The sequence below is a fragment of the Telmatherina bonti genome, assembly GCF_933228915.1.
Source record: "Telmatherina bonti genome assembly, chromosome: 15".
Classification (NCBI taxonomy): Eukaryota; Metazoa; Chordata; class Actinopteri; order Atheriniformes; family Telmatherinidae; genus Telmatherina; species Telmatherina bonti.
This window is the reverse complement of record NC_136613.1, coordinates 8,960,271-8,977,039: the sequence shown is the minus strand read 5'-3', so window position 1 is coordinate 8,977,039 and position 16,769 is coordinate 8,960,271. Positions and strand designations below refer to the sequence as shown.

General features: G+C 39.3%; 1 protein-coding gene across 1 annotated transcript in view; it reads left to right on the top strand.

Annotated features, from left to right (window-relative positions):
* Positions 1-4,039: 4,039 nt before the first annotated feature.
* The window catches only part of lmln (leishmanolysin-like (metallopeptidase M8 family)), a gene marked incomplete at both ends in the record, with an annotated part of 17,340 nt that continues 4,610 nt past the window's right edge, over positions 4,040-16,769 (top strand). Inside the window, 14 exons of the mRNA XM_079253807.1 lie at positions 4,040-4,177; positions 5,707-5,810; positions 5,897-5,927; positions 7,210-7,292; positions 7,555-7,672; positions 8,201-8,379; positions 8,567-8,672; positions 9,561-9,655; positions 10,666-10,783; positions 11,659-11,766; positions 11,862-12,049; positions 12,277-12,409; positions 15,875-16,034; positions 16,250-16,380. Coding sequence (XP_079109933.1) covers positions 4,040-4,177; positions 5,707-5,810; positions 5,897-5,927; positions 7,210-7,292; positions 7,555-7,672; positions 8,201-8,379; positions 8,567-8,672; positions 9,561-9,655; positions 10,666-10,783; positions 11,659-11,766; positions 11,862-12,049; positions 12,277-12,409; positions 15,875-16,034; positions 16,250-16,380 — 1,692 coding nt within the window. The remainder of the gene's footprint in view (positions 4,178-5,706; positions 5,811-5,896; positions 5,928-7,209; positions 7,293-7,554; positions 7,673-8,200; positions 8,380-8,566; positions 8,673-9,560; positions 9,656-10,665; positions 10,784-11,658; positions 11,767-11,861; positions 12,050-12,276; positions 12,410-15,874; positions 16,035-16,249; positions 16,381-16,769) is intronic.

Here is a 16,769-nt window from a genome sequence, read left to right as displayed (position 1 = left end):
ACGGAGAAACTCCCAACACTTGCAGGATTGTGGTATCCGAGGACCGGAGTTGCCCATCCCTGATCTAAAACCTGCAGGACAGTCGCTCTGGAGGACCTGAATTTGAGAGCCCAAAATCAGTGAGTCTTTAAATTTAGAGGAGGCTTACACCAGTCTGCATTTTCCTGAGACTTTGATGAAAACCATATCTGTTACTTTCAGATCTTTCTTCCTGCTTCCAGTCAGTATGCTTAATGACATGTAACCAACTCGGGCTGTTGGTTGATGTAAACACAACAGATTTTCACATATGTGCTTGTAGTGTTGGTGCAATATTACCTAATGCTTTATCTAGTTTCTGTATGCATTATTTGTGATTTTTTGTATGAAACACATCTTTTTAGATGAAGTGGGACCCCTCAAACATTTATTTTTTCCTATTTTAATAATAAATTAAACGTTTCAGTGTCAGAACGCCAATGAAAGAGGAGCTGAAAACCACCAACAGTTTACAACAATGTCTATTTAAGTCTTGGGTTGGGAGACATTTTAATGCAACTGTGGTTTGTAAACATAACTGATTTTCTCTTTAGGGTATGAAAAATGTCAGGGACCACAACGCAGACAAACCTGAGGAGAGACGCCTTGTTAGTTCGATGAAAAATTTGATTTCTCAAGCATTTTACTGGAGCGTCAGGAGATCTTTCCATGACAAAGCCGTTGATCAGCTGTATCATTATGACCACCTGCACAATATTGAGTTGGTCATCCTTACATGACCGATGTTCAAAGCTTAGACTTGTCAGGGCATGGACAAAAACATCTGAGGGTGTCATTAAGACTCATCATGGTGGTGAAGTCGTTTTGAATTGGTCTTGCTTCCTGCAGAGGTTGTCAGTTTGGTATCTGGAGAGTCTGGAGGCCCGCTGAACACATCATACTCTGTTGTTTTGTTTAAATCAGGAATGACAGGATGTTGGTTTTCCCAGCAGTTCTACTTATACATGCATTAACTTCACCCTAAAAGAAAACAAAACACGGAAGCCGTGGCTGGTTATAACGACTTAATATCTCATAATTGTTATTGCCTGTACTTATTCATTAGGCATTAAAATACTTCACTTGTGTAAAGAAACACATCCTGGATGTAAACTGCTGAATTTAGTGAGTCAGTGTGGGCAAAAATATAACACCCTGCTTTTTTTTCCCTTTTATCCAAGGAAAACTGAAGCTGCCTGATTCAGCGACTCAGACTTCCTGCTCATTCTGCATGCGACTGAATCTGCATCAGCATGTTCACATCTTCATAACTCCAAAACTTCTGGGACAAAATCTGTCTTGTGTTTGTCTTTAGAAATCTCCATACACTTTTTCCTTTCATCTAATAGTCTAATATTTTAATTAATTTTAAATATATCAATAAATAGCAGCACTCTGTAACCCCAATAGCTAGAGAGTTTGTTATTACCGATGGAGGGTAATATTTTATTGATTTGTTTTTGTGCTCTGGGATGGATTGGGGATTTGTCCAGGGTGTATCCTGCCTCTCGCCCAGTGATTGCTGGGAGAGGGTCCAGTTTCCCCATGACCCTTAAATGGACTAGTGGTTTAGAAAATGGATGGATGTCCAGACTGTGCAATTCAATTCAGTTCAATTCAACTTTATTTATATAGCGTCAAATCACGGCAATGCCATCTCAAGATGAAAAAAAAACCCCAAAACATAATGAAATTCATAATAGCCTATATAAGGAAACCAACAGATTGAGTGTGTAAAAAATGACTAGTGGTAAACATGGGCACAGAAATGACTAAACCTGAAGAGGAGTTGTGATTGGATGGTGGATGTCTGAAGTCTATATTCCTCCAGATATCAATATGCTTTCATCTGAGAGAGGACCCAGTGGCCTCAGGTGCAGTTTAGGGTGCTCACGTCAAATAATTTTATTTGTCCATTCAGAGGCATCGCAGTAAAAACTGCAGCATAAATATCGCAGTTGTTATATATACTCTCGGTGGATATATGTATACACAGAGAATAAAACAGAAGTTATTTTTCTAAAGTAATTACGTACCAGTAGAAAATGTTATAATTGTATAAAAAATAGTTTTGTCATTGACCTATGATTTTGTGAAATGCTGTACCTTTAAGCTTTGCTGAATTTCTTATAGTTAAATAGAATTCCATTGACTTATTGAGATTGTGCTACATTTCTTTTCATTGTAACAGCACAACTACAACACTTGGGAACATTTACTAATGTTTAGAGTCACATTTAACAGTAAACTGTAGCTTCTGAAGTTCATTCTCACAAATACAGCAGTAAGCAGGCAGCTGATATTTGAACTCTTAACCAGATGAGTTAATGTAATCAGACACAGGTTTTTAGACTGGATGGCTATTCATTTGTCACTCTTAGCAATCAGAGACAATCAGTTCAACTGGAAACTCCTAAGCTAATCACATTAAATTTGTCTCTCTGAAGTGCATCAATCAAGTTTAAGTGTCTGCCTGAGAGCGTGGGAATACAGTGAAACCATTCCCAATAAATGTTATTTAGCAGTGGCTTCAACAAAAATCCCACAAATTTAAAAAGTTATGAGTACAAAAACATTTATTATACAGGATTAAGGGAAAACAAAACTCTCACTCCAGAAACATATGATGACACTGAGGTTTTTCTCTGTCGTCATTTTTAATTTTATGACAAATAAAAACAGTAAAGTATCATTATCTGAAGAATAGCCTATTATTTACAAAAAAAAAAAAAAAAAAAAAAAAAAAACCTCTTAAAAGGTAGTTTTTTTCACCTGTTAGGTTTCTGAATGCCATACTAATTGGAAACAGGTACATTTAAGTGAATAGTTTTTGCTTTTATATATATATATATATATATATATATATATATATATATATATATATATATATATATATATATATATATAATTCTTCTTTTTTTTTTTTAACATCACCTGGCGGTTCCTCGTAAGGAAGGAGTACAAACACACACAGATATTTGCAGCTGTGAGTAACTCATCGTATTAGTAGACAATCTTTGTAGTACAGTTTATATCGCCTAAGCCAGCAGTTCTCAACCTTTTCGCAACACAGTGCCCCTTGTAAAATATCTTTTCAGCCAGGTACTCCCTAACTACAGCAAAGTATGGAAGAGTCTAAGGGCCCTACGACTTGATAGGAGCTCAAAAAGATGTACAAACTAAATAAGAAAATCATTAAACTTTCATTAAAAATGATAAATACTTCTTTCAAATGTTGTAATAACATATAGCAGGAATATAAACTGATAAACCATTTACATTAAAATAGGCTAAATAGATGTATGCACTGTGATTTAACCCTTTATAGGGCACTCAATGAAATACCTTCAAATTAGAAATTTTAACCTAAAATTGTCCTTTTGGTATGAACCAAGACCTCAATTATGTTGTTACATTAACACAAAAAAAGGTTTCATGCTGAGTATGAAAGAAAAAAAAAAGTGATCAAAAATAGTCATTTGCCCAATAAAGGGTTAAAAACAGCAAAAGATTTATTATTCCCATGAACAGCTATTTTTTGATCAGCTTGAAGCAATTGAAGCAAAAACAAAAGTGGTGGGCAGTATGCCATTGTCTTTCATAGGGCCCAAAATTCCTGGCGCCCCTGCCCAGGAGTACGGGTACCCTCATTTGAGAAACAGTGCCCTAAGCGTCCACCATCTACAGTAAGCATTTTCCTTTGAGTGGTACATCTTTCTCTTGGACGATCTTCGGAGTGCCGGGTCTCTCTTCTCAGCTGACACCGATCAACAAACCAGTACTCGCCGCAGCAATCAAGCGAAGCTTTCCGGCTTTCACCGGCGGGCGCTACTGTCATTACTGCCGTCTCTTCCCCTGCCACATAAAAATCTAAACACCGATTGATTTTGAAGGATGATGACATGTTCTGATCCACCCCGCAAGCGATGAATGAAACGAGCACCGAGGGGGCCGGACCGAGACCGGTGGAGGTTCTGTTGTTGTCGGGCTGCCAAGTCCAGCTTGTTGGGCAGGTCGGAGGATGGAGCTGAGGCTGAGGGGAGATGGCAAGCTGTCCGTATCCTGGTTTCCCCTCGGCCCTGTTGTTATCCTCTCCCTCCTGGCTGTACTAACCAGCTGTCACGGTTCTTGTCGGCACCGAGTTCCTTCTCCCAGCGAGGTACGCATGCGCCATGTGCTCATTTAATCTGACTATGTAGCAGCAACAACACAAACCGGTCTATTTGCACTTTACCTCACATTTTATAACAACAGGTTGGAATTAATCATGAAGGTTATTATATTAGCCAAGCAACCACCTATCACGGTCTTTAAAAGCATATATGTTTGCAGCTACACCTCAGTTTGCTATTAGGCTACAGGCTAACGCGAGGCTAACCTGCTAGTGTTAAATCTCAGCATCATTCTTATATGTTTACAGTGTAAAAACAGTTATTTTACTTTTAACTTCCACCTCACACCAATGTTACTTAGTTAAAACAAATGTCTTGGTAAACTTAAGAATAAAAGTGCAATTTTTGCTAACTAAACGTTGTAAAGGAGGTTAATGCAGGTAGATGAGCAAATAGGATACATTCCTGTTTACTTGCGGTGATTCGATTCAATTGAGCTTTATTTGTATAGCACCACTTCACAACAATGTTGTCACTTTACATACACATCATTTCAAGCCAATTTATACATATCCCATAATAGAAAACCAACTGATTGCATCAAATCATGACTTCAATCCAATCCCCCATCCTAAACATGCATGAGGCGACAGTGGGAAGGAAAAAACTCCCTTTTAACAGGAAGAAAATCTCCACAGAACCCGGCTCAGGGAGGGCAGCCATCTGCCTCCACTGGTTGAGGTGGAGAGGACAGGAAAGACAGGTCAACATGTACAACTGCAGTTATTCAGGAAGACCTGGGAGAAAAAGCAGAAATAAGTTAGAAACAGCAATATTGTCATACATTAGAGAAATAGAGCAAGGTACTTCTCAGTGCATCAGGTAACGTCCCCATTGCTACATAAGGAATGGATGGCTAGACTACCCATAACTAAAGAGCATAACCTGGACAGTTGGGTCCCGTACATGCAGACTCCAACTCAGGAGATGCTCATATCCTAACTATAAGAATCATGGAAAAGGAAGGTTTTCAGCTCAATCTTAAAGGTGTGGAGAGAGTCAGCCTCCCAAACCCACAGTGGGAGCTGGTTCCATAAGAGAGGAGCCTGATAGCTAAAGGCCCTTCCTCCCATAGTACGCTTTGAGACTCTAGGAACCACCAGCAAACCTGCAGTCTGAGAGCGAAGTGCTCTATTTGGAATATATGGAACTATAAGATCTTTTATGTACAATGGAGCTTGGTCATGGAGAGCTTTATATGTGAGGAGAAGAATTTTAAACTTTATCCTGGATTTAACTGGGAGCCAGTGTAGAGAGGCTAAAACTGGTGAAATATGATCTCTCCAGCTCAGAACCCTCGCTGCAGCATTTTGGATTAGCTGGAGACTTTTCAGGGCATATTTGGGACAACCCATAAATAAGGAATTGCAGTAATCCAGTCTGGAAGTAATAAAGGCATGGACTAATTTTTCTGCATCTTGCTTAGACAAGATGCCCCTAATTTTTGCAATATTACACAGGTGGAAGAAGGTGGTTCTAGAAATGTCTGTTTATTACCTCTGTTGGACTCTTTCAGGTTGTCCACCATGTGTACTTGAAGCCTGAGCGTCTGACTAAGAGAAGCTCACCTGAAGACCTGCAGCTAAAGATAAAGATCATCTATGACAGCAGTGTTGACCAGTACTGATTGTTTTCTATAGTTTTGGCACAATCACGGTATCCCTGTTGGAGTAAGCATGAGCTGATGACTTCTCTCTCCTCTACAGGCTTCAAGCAGATAAAAGAAGACTGGTAAAGGTGAGGAATAAACTGATAAGCTTTATTTTGTCATAGGTTTTGGTAGTATAAAGAATATAAACATGCTCTGTGAGGTGACAACTTGCTGCCACACTGTAGTGCATTGCACTAGTACTAGGGGACATCACACGTAGTACTTACTTATGGCCATATTTTCAGGTTTTTTTGCATCCAGCACAAAAAAGAAACAAGCTAACACAAAGACATGGTAATCATGATAAGTTTTTTTAGGCAAAAAACTGAGCTGTGAGAACATTCTGTCATGATCGAACATCATCACATGGTATTGGTATCACATGGCTCAGCACACTTAGTACCATGGTAGTGCCAAGAAAGTAGAGGATAGAGCCAAACTGATTCCACACAGTACTTTACTATGTGATGGGAAAGTGCTGATGAGTTGAGATCGGCACTCTGAGGAAGCTGTGATGAATGTGAGATGCTGATAATGATTAATAACAATTAGGGCTGTGACGATATGCTTTTGTCCCAATTTGATTCTGATTTTTTTTGGGTGCCGATTCGATTTAAATTGTGATTCTCACAATTGTTTGATATTGTTGATTTTTGTTGACTAAAAACAAAAATAATGTATAATTCTTATTTTTTTGCTAATCATTTTTCTTAATTTTAATGAGAAAAAAACAACACAGTTGCCATATCATCATTCTGCTGCTATAATGCCCAAGAAAACAAGGAAAAAGAACAATAAAAACAATAAAATGGACACAATTTTTATACTGGATTAATTTTATTTATTTGGAAAAGAAAAAAAAAATTTTTAATATTGTGAAGCATATCCAGATTTTGATTTTTCGATTCGATTTTCCCACCCTTAATATAAATACCTGTGTTTTGAAATGCCTGAGACTTTTAATTGCAGCTTTTAAATCCAGGAATTTCACTTTTGTTGATAATATAATAATATCCGGGACATTTTCCAGTAATAAAAGTAACCATGCGATTTCCTCAGGAAGGTTCCACAGATGCATCAATAGCAAGATCTGAATTCTTTAAAAGCTCTTTTGACTTTCTGCCTCAAAAATTTGGCCTCCAAGATATTAGCACAGATAAAATGGATCAGTATATGAGCCAGCTTTTTGATTGTGACTGCAAAATTTGGTGTTTTGTGACGTGTCTGCTGTTTTCAGGATGGTTTAAAGCTCTCATTATGCATTATGCACATTTTATGTGGTCACTGAAGAAATGCGGGGCTTTAAACACACATGTCTTGACATCATTGTTGACTGTGGTAAGGTTGAAACTGTTTGTTCATCCTCAGGATAAGTTGTTTCCTCAAGCCATCGACTACTTGCAGAGGGCCTTCAGTGTAAGACACAGGGTGGGTCCTGTACTTCTCAGCAGGTACGCTCCCCTTAGCTTCATTTTCTAGGTAGCAGTAAAAAAAGAAAGGACAATTATGTCTTCAAACTTGGACTTACTTATTACTCAGGTTTTAGGTCAGTGTAAGATGTAAAAAAGCCTTTACCTTCCAGTAGCATCTCCAATATAAAGTAGGAAATGTGTCCTTAAATGTTTATTTGTGGTTGTGAAATGAAAACAGGACACAGCTCAAACTGTGCACAAGTCTGTGGACATCTGTTTTCCAATGTCTCTGACCTCTCAGACAATGTTCAACCAACCAGTACATGAGGAAGAGAGATGACCCTCATCGCTACTGCCAGGAGGCCTGTGCAGACGTCACCAGGTGCGGTCCTGTCATCGTACCGCAGCACCACCTGCAGGTAAGGAAGGTCTGCAACGATGACAGCATGCAGAACGTAAAGAGGAGACTTCCATGCTTAATGTTCCCCTGGATAAAATACTGTGCAGTTATGTGGAAACATCAACCAACAAAGGAACACCATAGATGGCTGTGTGTCATTGATATACTCCAGTTATAAGCTATAACTGAATACAAGCACATATTTCCATCCTGTAAATTTACAGCAAATGGTCCTATTGTGATATTGTGTGTTTTGCTTACAGACTTTTGACAAAGAGGCAGGAGGGATTGGGGATCAAACAACTTTAAGTTGTGAATAACCTGCTTTGCTACAGCAACTCTGAGGGGAATAAAGAGGGAACAAGTGGAGGGTAGAAGGATGAAAGAGGGTTATTGTCAGGATGGTAATCAGATTATAGTTATTGTAGACGCTTGGCAGGAGCTATTAATAGTTCTTCACCTTCTACTTATGTTGTGCTTTGATGCTGTGGAGACGAGAGGAGATTCACCTTCAGATTTTAGCTTCTTTCTCACCGTTTTGTTTCAGCAATGTAAAGTATGCAGCGAGTCTGGGAAGTCATGCGGACCCACAGGACCTCCAGATGGCCTTGGAGTGGAGGGATCTGACTTTGTGCTCTATGTCAGCGGCATCACCACAGAGCGCTGTGGACAGGAGAATATAGTTGCCTATGCTGCGTACTGCCAGCTGGAGGCAGAGCTGGATAGGTAGGAGGAGGATACAGATACCTCAAATCAGCCAAGTACTCCTTTATTTTATAAAATTCACTACTTTCAGTCAGCAGAACGTAAACCAAAGGATAAATTGACTTGAAACTGAAACTAGGTTCAGATTTAAGTCTGGTTTTCTTTCTTTTTATCTAATTCTAAACAATGTGTCTGTGTGTGTTTTCAGGCCTATAGCCGGCTACGCCAACCTGTGTCCCACCATGATCTCCTCCCAGCCTCAGGAGTTTGAAGGGATGCTCTCCACTGTCAAACATGAAATCATCCATGCTCTGGTAAAAATACTCTCTAATCACTCTGCATGACTAGAAACATGGACGATTTTATAAGTAGCTACTATGTGAGCAAATAAAAATGTGTCTGTGTTGAGTTTTGGTATTACTTTGAAATGCTTCTAACTGAATAAATGACTGGTTTTTCTCAGTTGAAGCCTGTCTCTAGACTGGGTGAAGCTTTATCAGGGTATCCATGTAGATCCAGTAGAAGTGCAACCTTAACACCCAACAGTATCCCACCACAATGTGATCTGTTGCGTGAACACAATATAAGAAGGTCTGAAAGTGCTTCAAAGTGGTGAATAGCCAAAGCTTGGCAACATTTGCACTGCAAACTGGAATTATTTAACAAGTCCATCCTCTTCTCATCAAATGGGTTTTAAATTCTATTCTATTCTACTGTCTTTTAGTAAATGCTTTTCTCTAGAGCGACTTGCATAAATGCAGGTAGATCTGCAGAAACAAATGAAAGTCTTCCCAGTTGAGTGTAGTAGCATGTTCATCATCAGTTCTCTGTGGATTTGCTGAATTTCATAGGTTAAGATGTCTTTAAGCCTATCCCACCTCACACTTCCAGTAGTGAGACAAATTTATGCTTTAAATGGAGATGCAATCAGGCTTCAACTCGATCCAGAAGAGAATCAATCTGTGTAATGTTGATATGGATGCACTCTCAAGGGGGTTACTAACCAATATTCTCCTTGTGCGGGACTCCAGCCTGGATGAATGCAGAGGACTGAGTCATGGAGGACATCCAATGTAAAACTTTGCCTGATCAATATAAGAGATGGAAGCAGATGATTCACAGTCGCAGCCCCTGAAGGGAGAAGAAGAAGAATGTTTATATGAATAAAATGACTGAAGCTGAACCTGTGTGCCTCCTCTCAGGGCTTTTCCGCCGGTCTGTTTGCCTTCTACCACGACGATGAGGGCAAACCTCTGACGCCTCGCTTCGCCAGCGGTCTGCCCGCCTTCAACGAGAGGTGAGTACAGTTGGTCTCAAACGCTTTCGATCGACTGAAATGTCACCATGAATAGATTTCTGCCTGGCGACTTCATCACAAACTGGCCACTTTCTCGCCTCCTGCCTGGAGTTGACCTCAAATATACGACTAAATTGTATTAAATTTATTTATCGTATTTGCATAGTATAAAAACAATGAATGTAAGGAGAAACGAATAAGAAAACAGCTGCAGCAGGTGAGATAAAAACTCCTTTACAGTGTTGTAAGATTTTTCATCTTAACATTAAAGAAACAAAATACAAAAACATCATATGAGAAATAAATATTACAGAGAAAAGAATCCAATAAACATATCAGGTAAAGTAAAGCAAAAGATACAATAAACCACAGAGATGAAATCTGTAATTAATAAGTGTGTTTATATATGTGCGCAAATGAAAAATGTTTTTGTGTGTGTGTGTGTGTGTGTGTGTGTGTGTGCGTGCGTAAATAAATCAAGAAGAAAAAAAAGAAACGAAATTAATCGAACATACCACAGTGAATATGACACTGATCTACATTCAGAGATTATTAAAGTTTCACAAGTCAAAGGAGAAATTCCTTCTGCATCTAAGTTTCTAATTATTCTAATATAAAGAAACAAGATATAATCTATAAACTAGATTTAAATGTTGAGCAGGATGGAGAGACATTTACCACGTGTTGATGGCAATTCCATAACTCTGCACCACGATACTGAAGTAAAAATTGACCCCTTGTGATGACCCCTTTTTTCTTGCCTGCTACAATGTTGAATATCACAACTCAGAACAAAAAAGTATGAAAACACTCAGCAAAAGATCTCTCTTAAATCTAGTTTCTTAGACAAAAATACAGACTTGAATTGTGTTTATGTCATAAAGGTTAAATTCTCAGCACTGTTTCTGTTTTTGGTTTCCCAAAGAATTTTGCTCACATACTGATGCTGTCGTCAGTCAGAACCCCCTACAGATGCTGCCAGCTCTGACTTTTGGTTTTAACCCTTTCAGCTTGGGCCTGTACCAGTGGAGTGAGACAGTAATCAGGAGAGTCAGCAGACTGTGGGACATCAGAGGAGGAGCGATGGTCCGACACCATGTGCACGTCCTCGTCACTCCTCGTGTTGTGGTAAGAAGCAGCGTGTATGGAGCACAGTTCAAATTCATAATATAATGTAATGTAATATAATCTAAGGTAATATAATATAAAATAATGTAATATAAGGTAATATAATATAATGTAATATAAGGTAGTATGATATAAAATAATATAAGATTAATATAATGTAATGAAATATAATGTAATATAATGCAATGTAACGTAATATAATATACGGGTAATATAGGATGATATAATATAATGTAATATAATATAAAATGTAATATAAGGTAATATAATATAATGTAATGTAATATAATGTGAAATAATATAAGGTAATATAATCGAAAATAATGTAATTTAATTTAATATAAGGTAATATAATGTAAAATAATACAATGTAATGTAATATAGGATAATATAAGGTAATATAATATAATATAATATAATATTTTTCCTCCTGAAAGCCGAGACATAAGGGAATGATTTTGTGATGAGAAAAGACTCCATTACTGTTTGTCTGCCTGGTATTATACAAAGCAATAAATTCCATTTAGTGTCTGGTTGCTCTTTATTGGACCACATCTATTGTTACATTTATTTTACATAATTTTATCCTCATAATCAGACAACTGAGGCTGTCCTGAAAAAGTCATGTCGGTATGTTGATTGGAATTAAAAGGGTTTAAGTTCAACATGCGTTTTACTTTGGGGGGGGGGGAGAAACAGACAGATAGCAGCGTGACCTGGTGTTTTAAGGGTTAACTGATCATAGTTGTGTGAGTATCTGACTGTAAGTATAAGATTTGAGTGGAGCTGCAGACTCTCAGCGAAGTAACCGCGGTTTGGCTGTTGTTGCAGTCGGTTTTAACAAGTATCTGATCCCCAACGTGTTTCTTTCCCAGGAGGAGGCCAGAAGACATTTTAACTGTCCCATCCTGGAGGGGATGGAGCTGGAGAACCAGGGAGGGACAGGAACTGAACTCAACCACTGGGAGAAGAGACTGCTGGAGGTCGAAACATGTTCTCTCTGCTGCTTTTAGGTGGAAAACAATTTGGTTTTCTCCGTTGGCTTCATCTTTTTGTCTGCTTTTCTTTTCCACCTCAGAATGAAGCGATGACAGGCTCCCACACACAGAACCGGGTGTTTTCCCGGCTCACGCTGGCCATCATGGAGGACAGCGGCTGGTACCGAGCCAACTACAGCTTGGCTCAGAGGCTGGACTGGGGCCGTGGCCTCGGCTGCGACTTTGTCATGAAGAGCTGCAAGTTCTGGATGGACAGACAAAGACAGAGGTCACATTCATTCATCTAAGATGGAATATTTAGCTGTTTTCAGCTCTAATGACCACAGATTATAACTCAGTAAAACATGTAACAGTCATTTAATTTTGCATGAAAAGTGAGTGATATCCCTGAAACAGTATTTCAGATACTGCATTTGAGTACATCCCATGGTTGTTTTGATATTTGATGTGGATGTGGCGGCTTTTTTATTGTATTTTCTGTTGCTGTGTTTGCAGGCGACATCCTGTGATACCGTATTGCGACACAGTGCGAGCCTCCCCTCTGCAGCTCACCTGCAGACAGGACCAGCTGGCTGTGGCTGTCTGCAACCTGCAGAAATACCCCCAGGAGCTGCCTCTGGAGTACCAGGTACACAAGAGAAACCGTGACATGCAGCTGGGAAATTGTTGGATAAAGTGATGGGATTTATTTAACAAGCACAGCAGAGATTTAACTGGGATGTCCCTTGATGTCCTGATGGTCTCGTAAATGTTTAAACCACATTTTGTTTCAAATGATAGAATATCCAAGTATGAGCCTATGAATTTGTCAACAAAAAATATTATACTGGTGTTATATTTTAAATAAAATCAAATCAAACTTTATTTATAAAGCAGTTTTCCTATAATAAAATGTAACACAAAGTGCTTTACACGTTATAAAAGCACTACAAGGAATAATCCATCAAGCCAGCTGTTCCTACACACTCCAACATACCCACCTAACACCCATCTTAACCATCACGCATACACCTAGTCATACAGTTGTGCTCATATTTATTCATCCCCTTTCATTAAAGAAGGAAAAAAAAAACAGCTGCCTGTAAAATAAGCTGAAATTTACTAAAGTAATAATAAATAAAAATTTTCTGAAAATCATGACATTATTTTCTAATTCCGGTTCAATAGAAATATTTTTTTTTTAAAAAGCAAACCAATAAGATAATTTATTACATATTACATCAGTCATAAAGTAATATTTAGTTGAACAATCCTTTAATGTTTCCGCTCCAGTCAGGTGTTTTCTGTTCCTCTCAGTCAGACTTCTGCACCTGTTGACAGGTATTTTGTCCCACTGTTCAACAGAAAAGTGCTCTAATTAGTCTAATTTGTATTTATTCCTTCTTTAACTCAATTAAATGAAAAAACAGTGTCTTATATTATTAAATGATATTTTTGCAAATTTTTAGTTATTGTTCCTTTTTTAAGTCTCCAGTTAATTGAGTGACTGCTGTAAATTCAGCCTTTTCTTTAATGAAAGGGGATGAATACATATGAGCACAACTGTGTGTTGCTGAGCACAGAAGAGGCCTGTAAGGAAGCATTATCCCAGGAGCCGTCTGCACCAGGAGCCGACAAGGGCCCTAACCAAAAGACCACTGATGTGACGCCCCTGCTGCCATGACCAACAGGACGGCGCAGAGAAAGACCAGAAAATAATTATCAAATACATAAAGATAATGAAATGGTAAAGACTATAAAAAAGTTAATTTTTTATATAAAAGGGTAAATGGCTGTATTTTACAAATTACTCCCTGAATCAAGTTTTTTTTTCCTTTCTTTTCTACAGTAAGTTCTGCTTTGATACAACAGCTTCAGTATGTTGTGTATCCTGTATGTTTGAGCTCTCTCACTCCACTCTGTGTGGGACTAAGAATCAGCAGTCAGTTTATCAGATTTTACTTACGTTACACCTTTTATTCTTTTTTCTTTATTCCAGACACATCGGTCCATATCAGCAATGAATAAAAAAAAAAAATGTATTTAAATTTATTTAAAAATTTAAATTTATTTAAAATTTTAAATTAATTTAAAAAAAAAACAAAACCAAAAAAACCACAGGTTTAGACACATAGCCTATATATACACACACATAATTATAAAGACATTCATTCCAGTGCTTCCAAAAACAGGAGAAATGCCTTGTGCCACTTCATTTATACTCAGTCATAACCATTACAATTATACACTACTCACAAAAAGTTAGGGATATTTGGCTTTCAGGTGAAATTTATGGAAAATGCAATATGTTCATGCTACAGTGATATAATATCATAAAAGTAAGACATTTAAGTAGAAGGATGCACTACTGATTTCCTCATCTCAAAAAATTCATTCAACACAAAAGGTAACAACAATGGTAGTTACACCACAAAAAATGTGAACGTCTCAATATCTCGTCATGTGCCCTTGAGCATCAATTACAGCTTGACAACGACGTCTCATGCTGTTCACAAGGCAACTTATTGCCTGCTGAGGCATGGCATCCCACTCTTCTTGAAGGGCAGCCCTCAGGTCATTGAGGTTCTGGGGTGCAGGGTTTCGAGCCTCTACACGACGGCTCAGCTGATCCCACAGGTTTTCAATGGGATTCAGGTCTGGAGAGAGTGCAGGCCATTCCATTTGAGGTACACCAGTCTCCAACAGCCGTTCCCTGATGATGCGGCCTCGATGAGCAGGAGCATTGTCGTCCATGAAGATGAAATTAGGCCTGTGCTGTTCATGTAGGGGCACAATCACTGGATTAATGATGTTATTCAGGTAGTATGGGCTTGTCACTGTACCATTCACAAAGTGTAGGGCAGTTCTGTACCAAGTGGACACCCCTGCCCACACTGTGACACCGCCACCACCAAAAGCTGGCCTGGTGACAACAGTGGCTGATGCATAGCGCTCTCCCTGACGTCTCCAACATGGTTGCCGGCCGTCATTTCTGCTCAGTGTGAATCGACTTTCATCAGAGAACAGCACTGAGGCCCACTGGTTCCTCGTCCAGCGTAAATGCTCCCTGGCCCATGCAAGACGATGATGCCTGTGCCTGGTGGTGTGGTCAGGTACCCGTGCAGGTCGTCTAGCACGCAGACCACGCTGATGGAAACGGTTTGGAATGGTCTGACATGACACTTGGGTGCCTCTCACCTCTCTTAAACGTGCCTGGAGTTGAGTGGCATTCATCATCCGGTTTCTCAGGGCAGTGTTCACAATGTAGCGGTCATCAGCACGGGATGTGGCCAAAGGTCGTCCACTTCTAGGCCTTTCTGTGACTCTTCCAGTCTCTCCATATCTCTGTTGCAACCTGCTGATGACACTCTGTGACACTCCAAGCTCAGTGGCCACTTCTGTCTGAGAACGTCCTGTTTGAAGCATCGCAATGGCAAGGGACTGTTGTTCCATTGTTAGGTGTCGTCTTGGTCTCATGATGTCAAAATGTGAACAGCATGATGAGGACAACTGTTTAAACACCAGCTCTAATTGAACCAGGACATTTATTGGTCAATTCAAGGATCACACACCTGCCGTGATTTTTGCCGTTAAGCTCCTTGTTAGAGAACAGCAACTTGTGCAAAATATATTAAAACATTTAACAGTTGGACATGTGCATTTAAAAGCTTAGAGAAGATCACATTAAGTTCACCTGTACAGGTTTGAATGCATTTTAGGCTTGTTGTGAAATTTAAACCAAAAGCTGAGTATCCCTAACTTTTTGTGAATAGTGTATTTGTTGCTCTCTTAATCGACACATAAATCTATACATGAAATTCCTCAGCACAGCATGAAACGTAGGAACGTTATTTGAGACAAGCATCAGACTTGCACTCGTCCATCTTGGAAGTAACAACAATATTCTAAAAGCATCATGAAATGCCACCTGAAGCTTTTTCATTTTAGCTTTGCTAGTATTGCAGCATAAAACAAGAGTACAATACGCTGTAAAAAGGGCTGTTTTCACATCATCTGTACACATATTAAAGTTCCGAGCCAGAATATTGAAAACTGAACGTAGCAGAACCCTTCTACTGTCTGTCTGAGGGCTTTTCTGTGTTTTACGTGTCAGTACTTCGATGGGATCCCAGACGTGACTGCTGATCAGCTGCCGTTCTTCGGGGGGGCTGTGGAGATTGCCGACTACTGTCCCTTCAGCCAGGAGTTCAGCTGGCACCTCAGCGGAGAATACCAGAGAAACTCCTACTGCAGAGTGCCTGAGAACCAGCCAGGTAACGATAACGCCAAGCAAAATACGCTCTCATCTGTTCCTAATGGCCTTATTAAAGAAAGAGCAACAAATAATCATCTACTGAGATGTCTTATTCCTCTGTCCTACACGCACTTTGACTGAAATGTGTGAGATTTGTTGGTTAACATCCGTTTTAAGCAGCTGTTCCTACTGATGCTGCCTGTATGTGAGGAAACGTTGTGTGTGTGTGTTCAGACTGGTGGAGGAACTACGGAGCGGAGCAGTATGGGCCGGACTCTGTGTGTCTGTACCAGAAGTCGGCCTTTGTGATGGAGCAGTGCACACGGAAGATGACGTACCCGGACTGGGGCTCCGGATGCTACAAGGTGGCTTCACTTTCTGGCACTTTACTCTGAGTAGCTTCAAACTCAACAACGATTATAAATGAAGTTCAGTGAAGTCAGTCTTCTCTGCAGAGGTGCAGAGTTTAGATGGTTGCAAGTTCACACCATAAACTTTACATTAAAATTCAGCAGCTGACGTCACCAGAAGAGTGTACAGTAATTAACTCAATGGCCGCCAGCGTTTTGGAGCGTTTTGGCTCATCTTTCAAGATGCACAGAATATTAAATTCTTGAACAACAGGTATTGTAAAGATGCTAAGCCTAAACTTAAAGTGCCTGAAGTGCTGCGTGCGGGAACTCTTAACTGTTTTCATTGTTAAGATTTGTTTTGTCCAATAATGTCAATTCCAAACACTGATTCCTTTTACCTT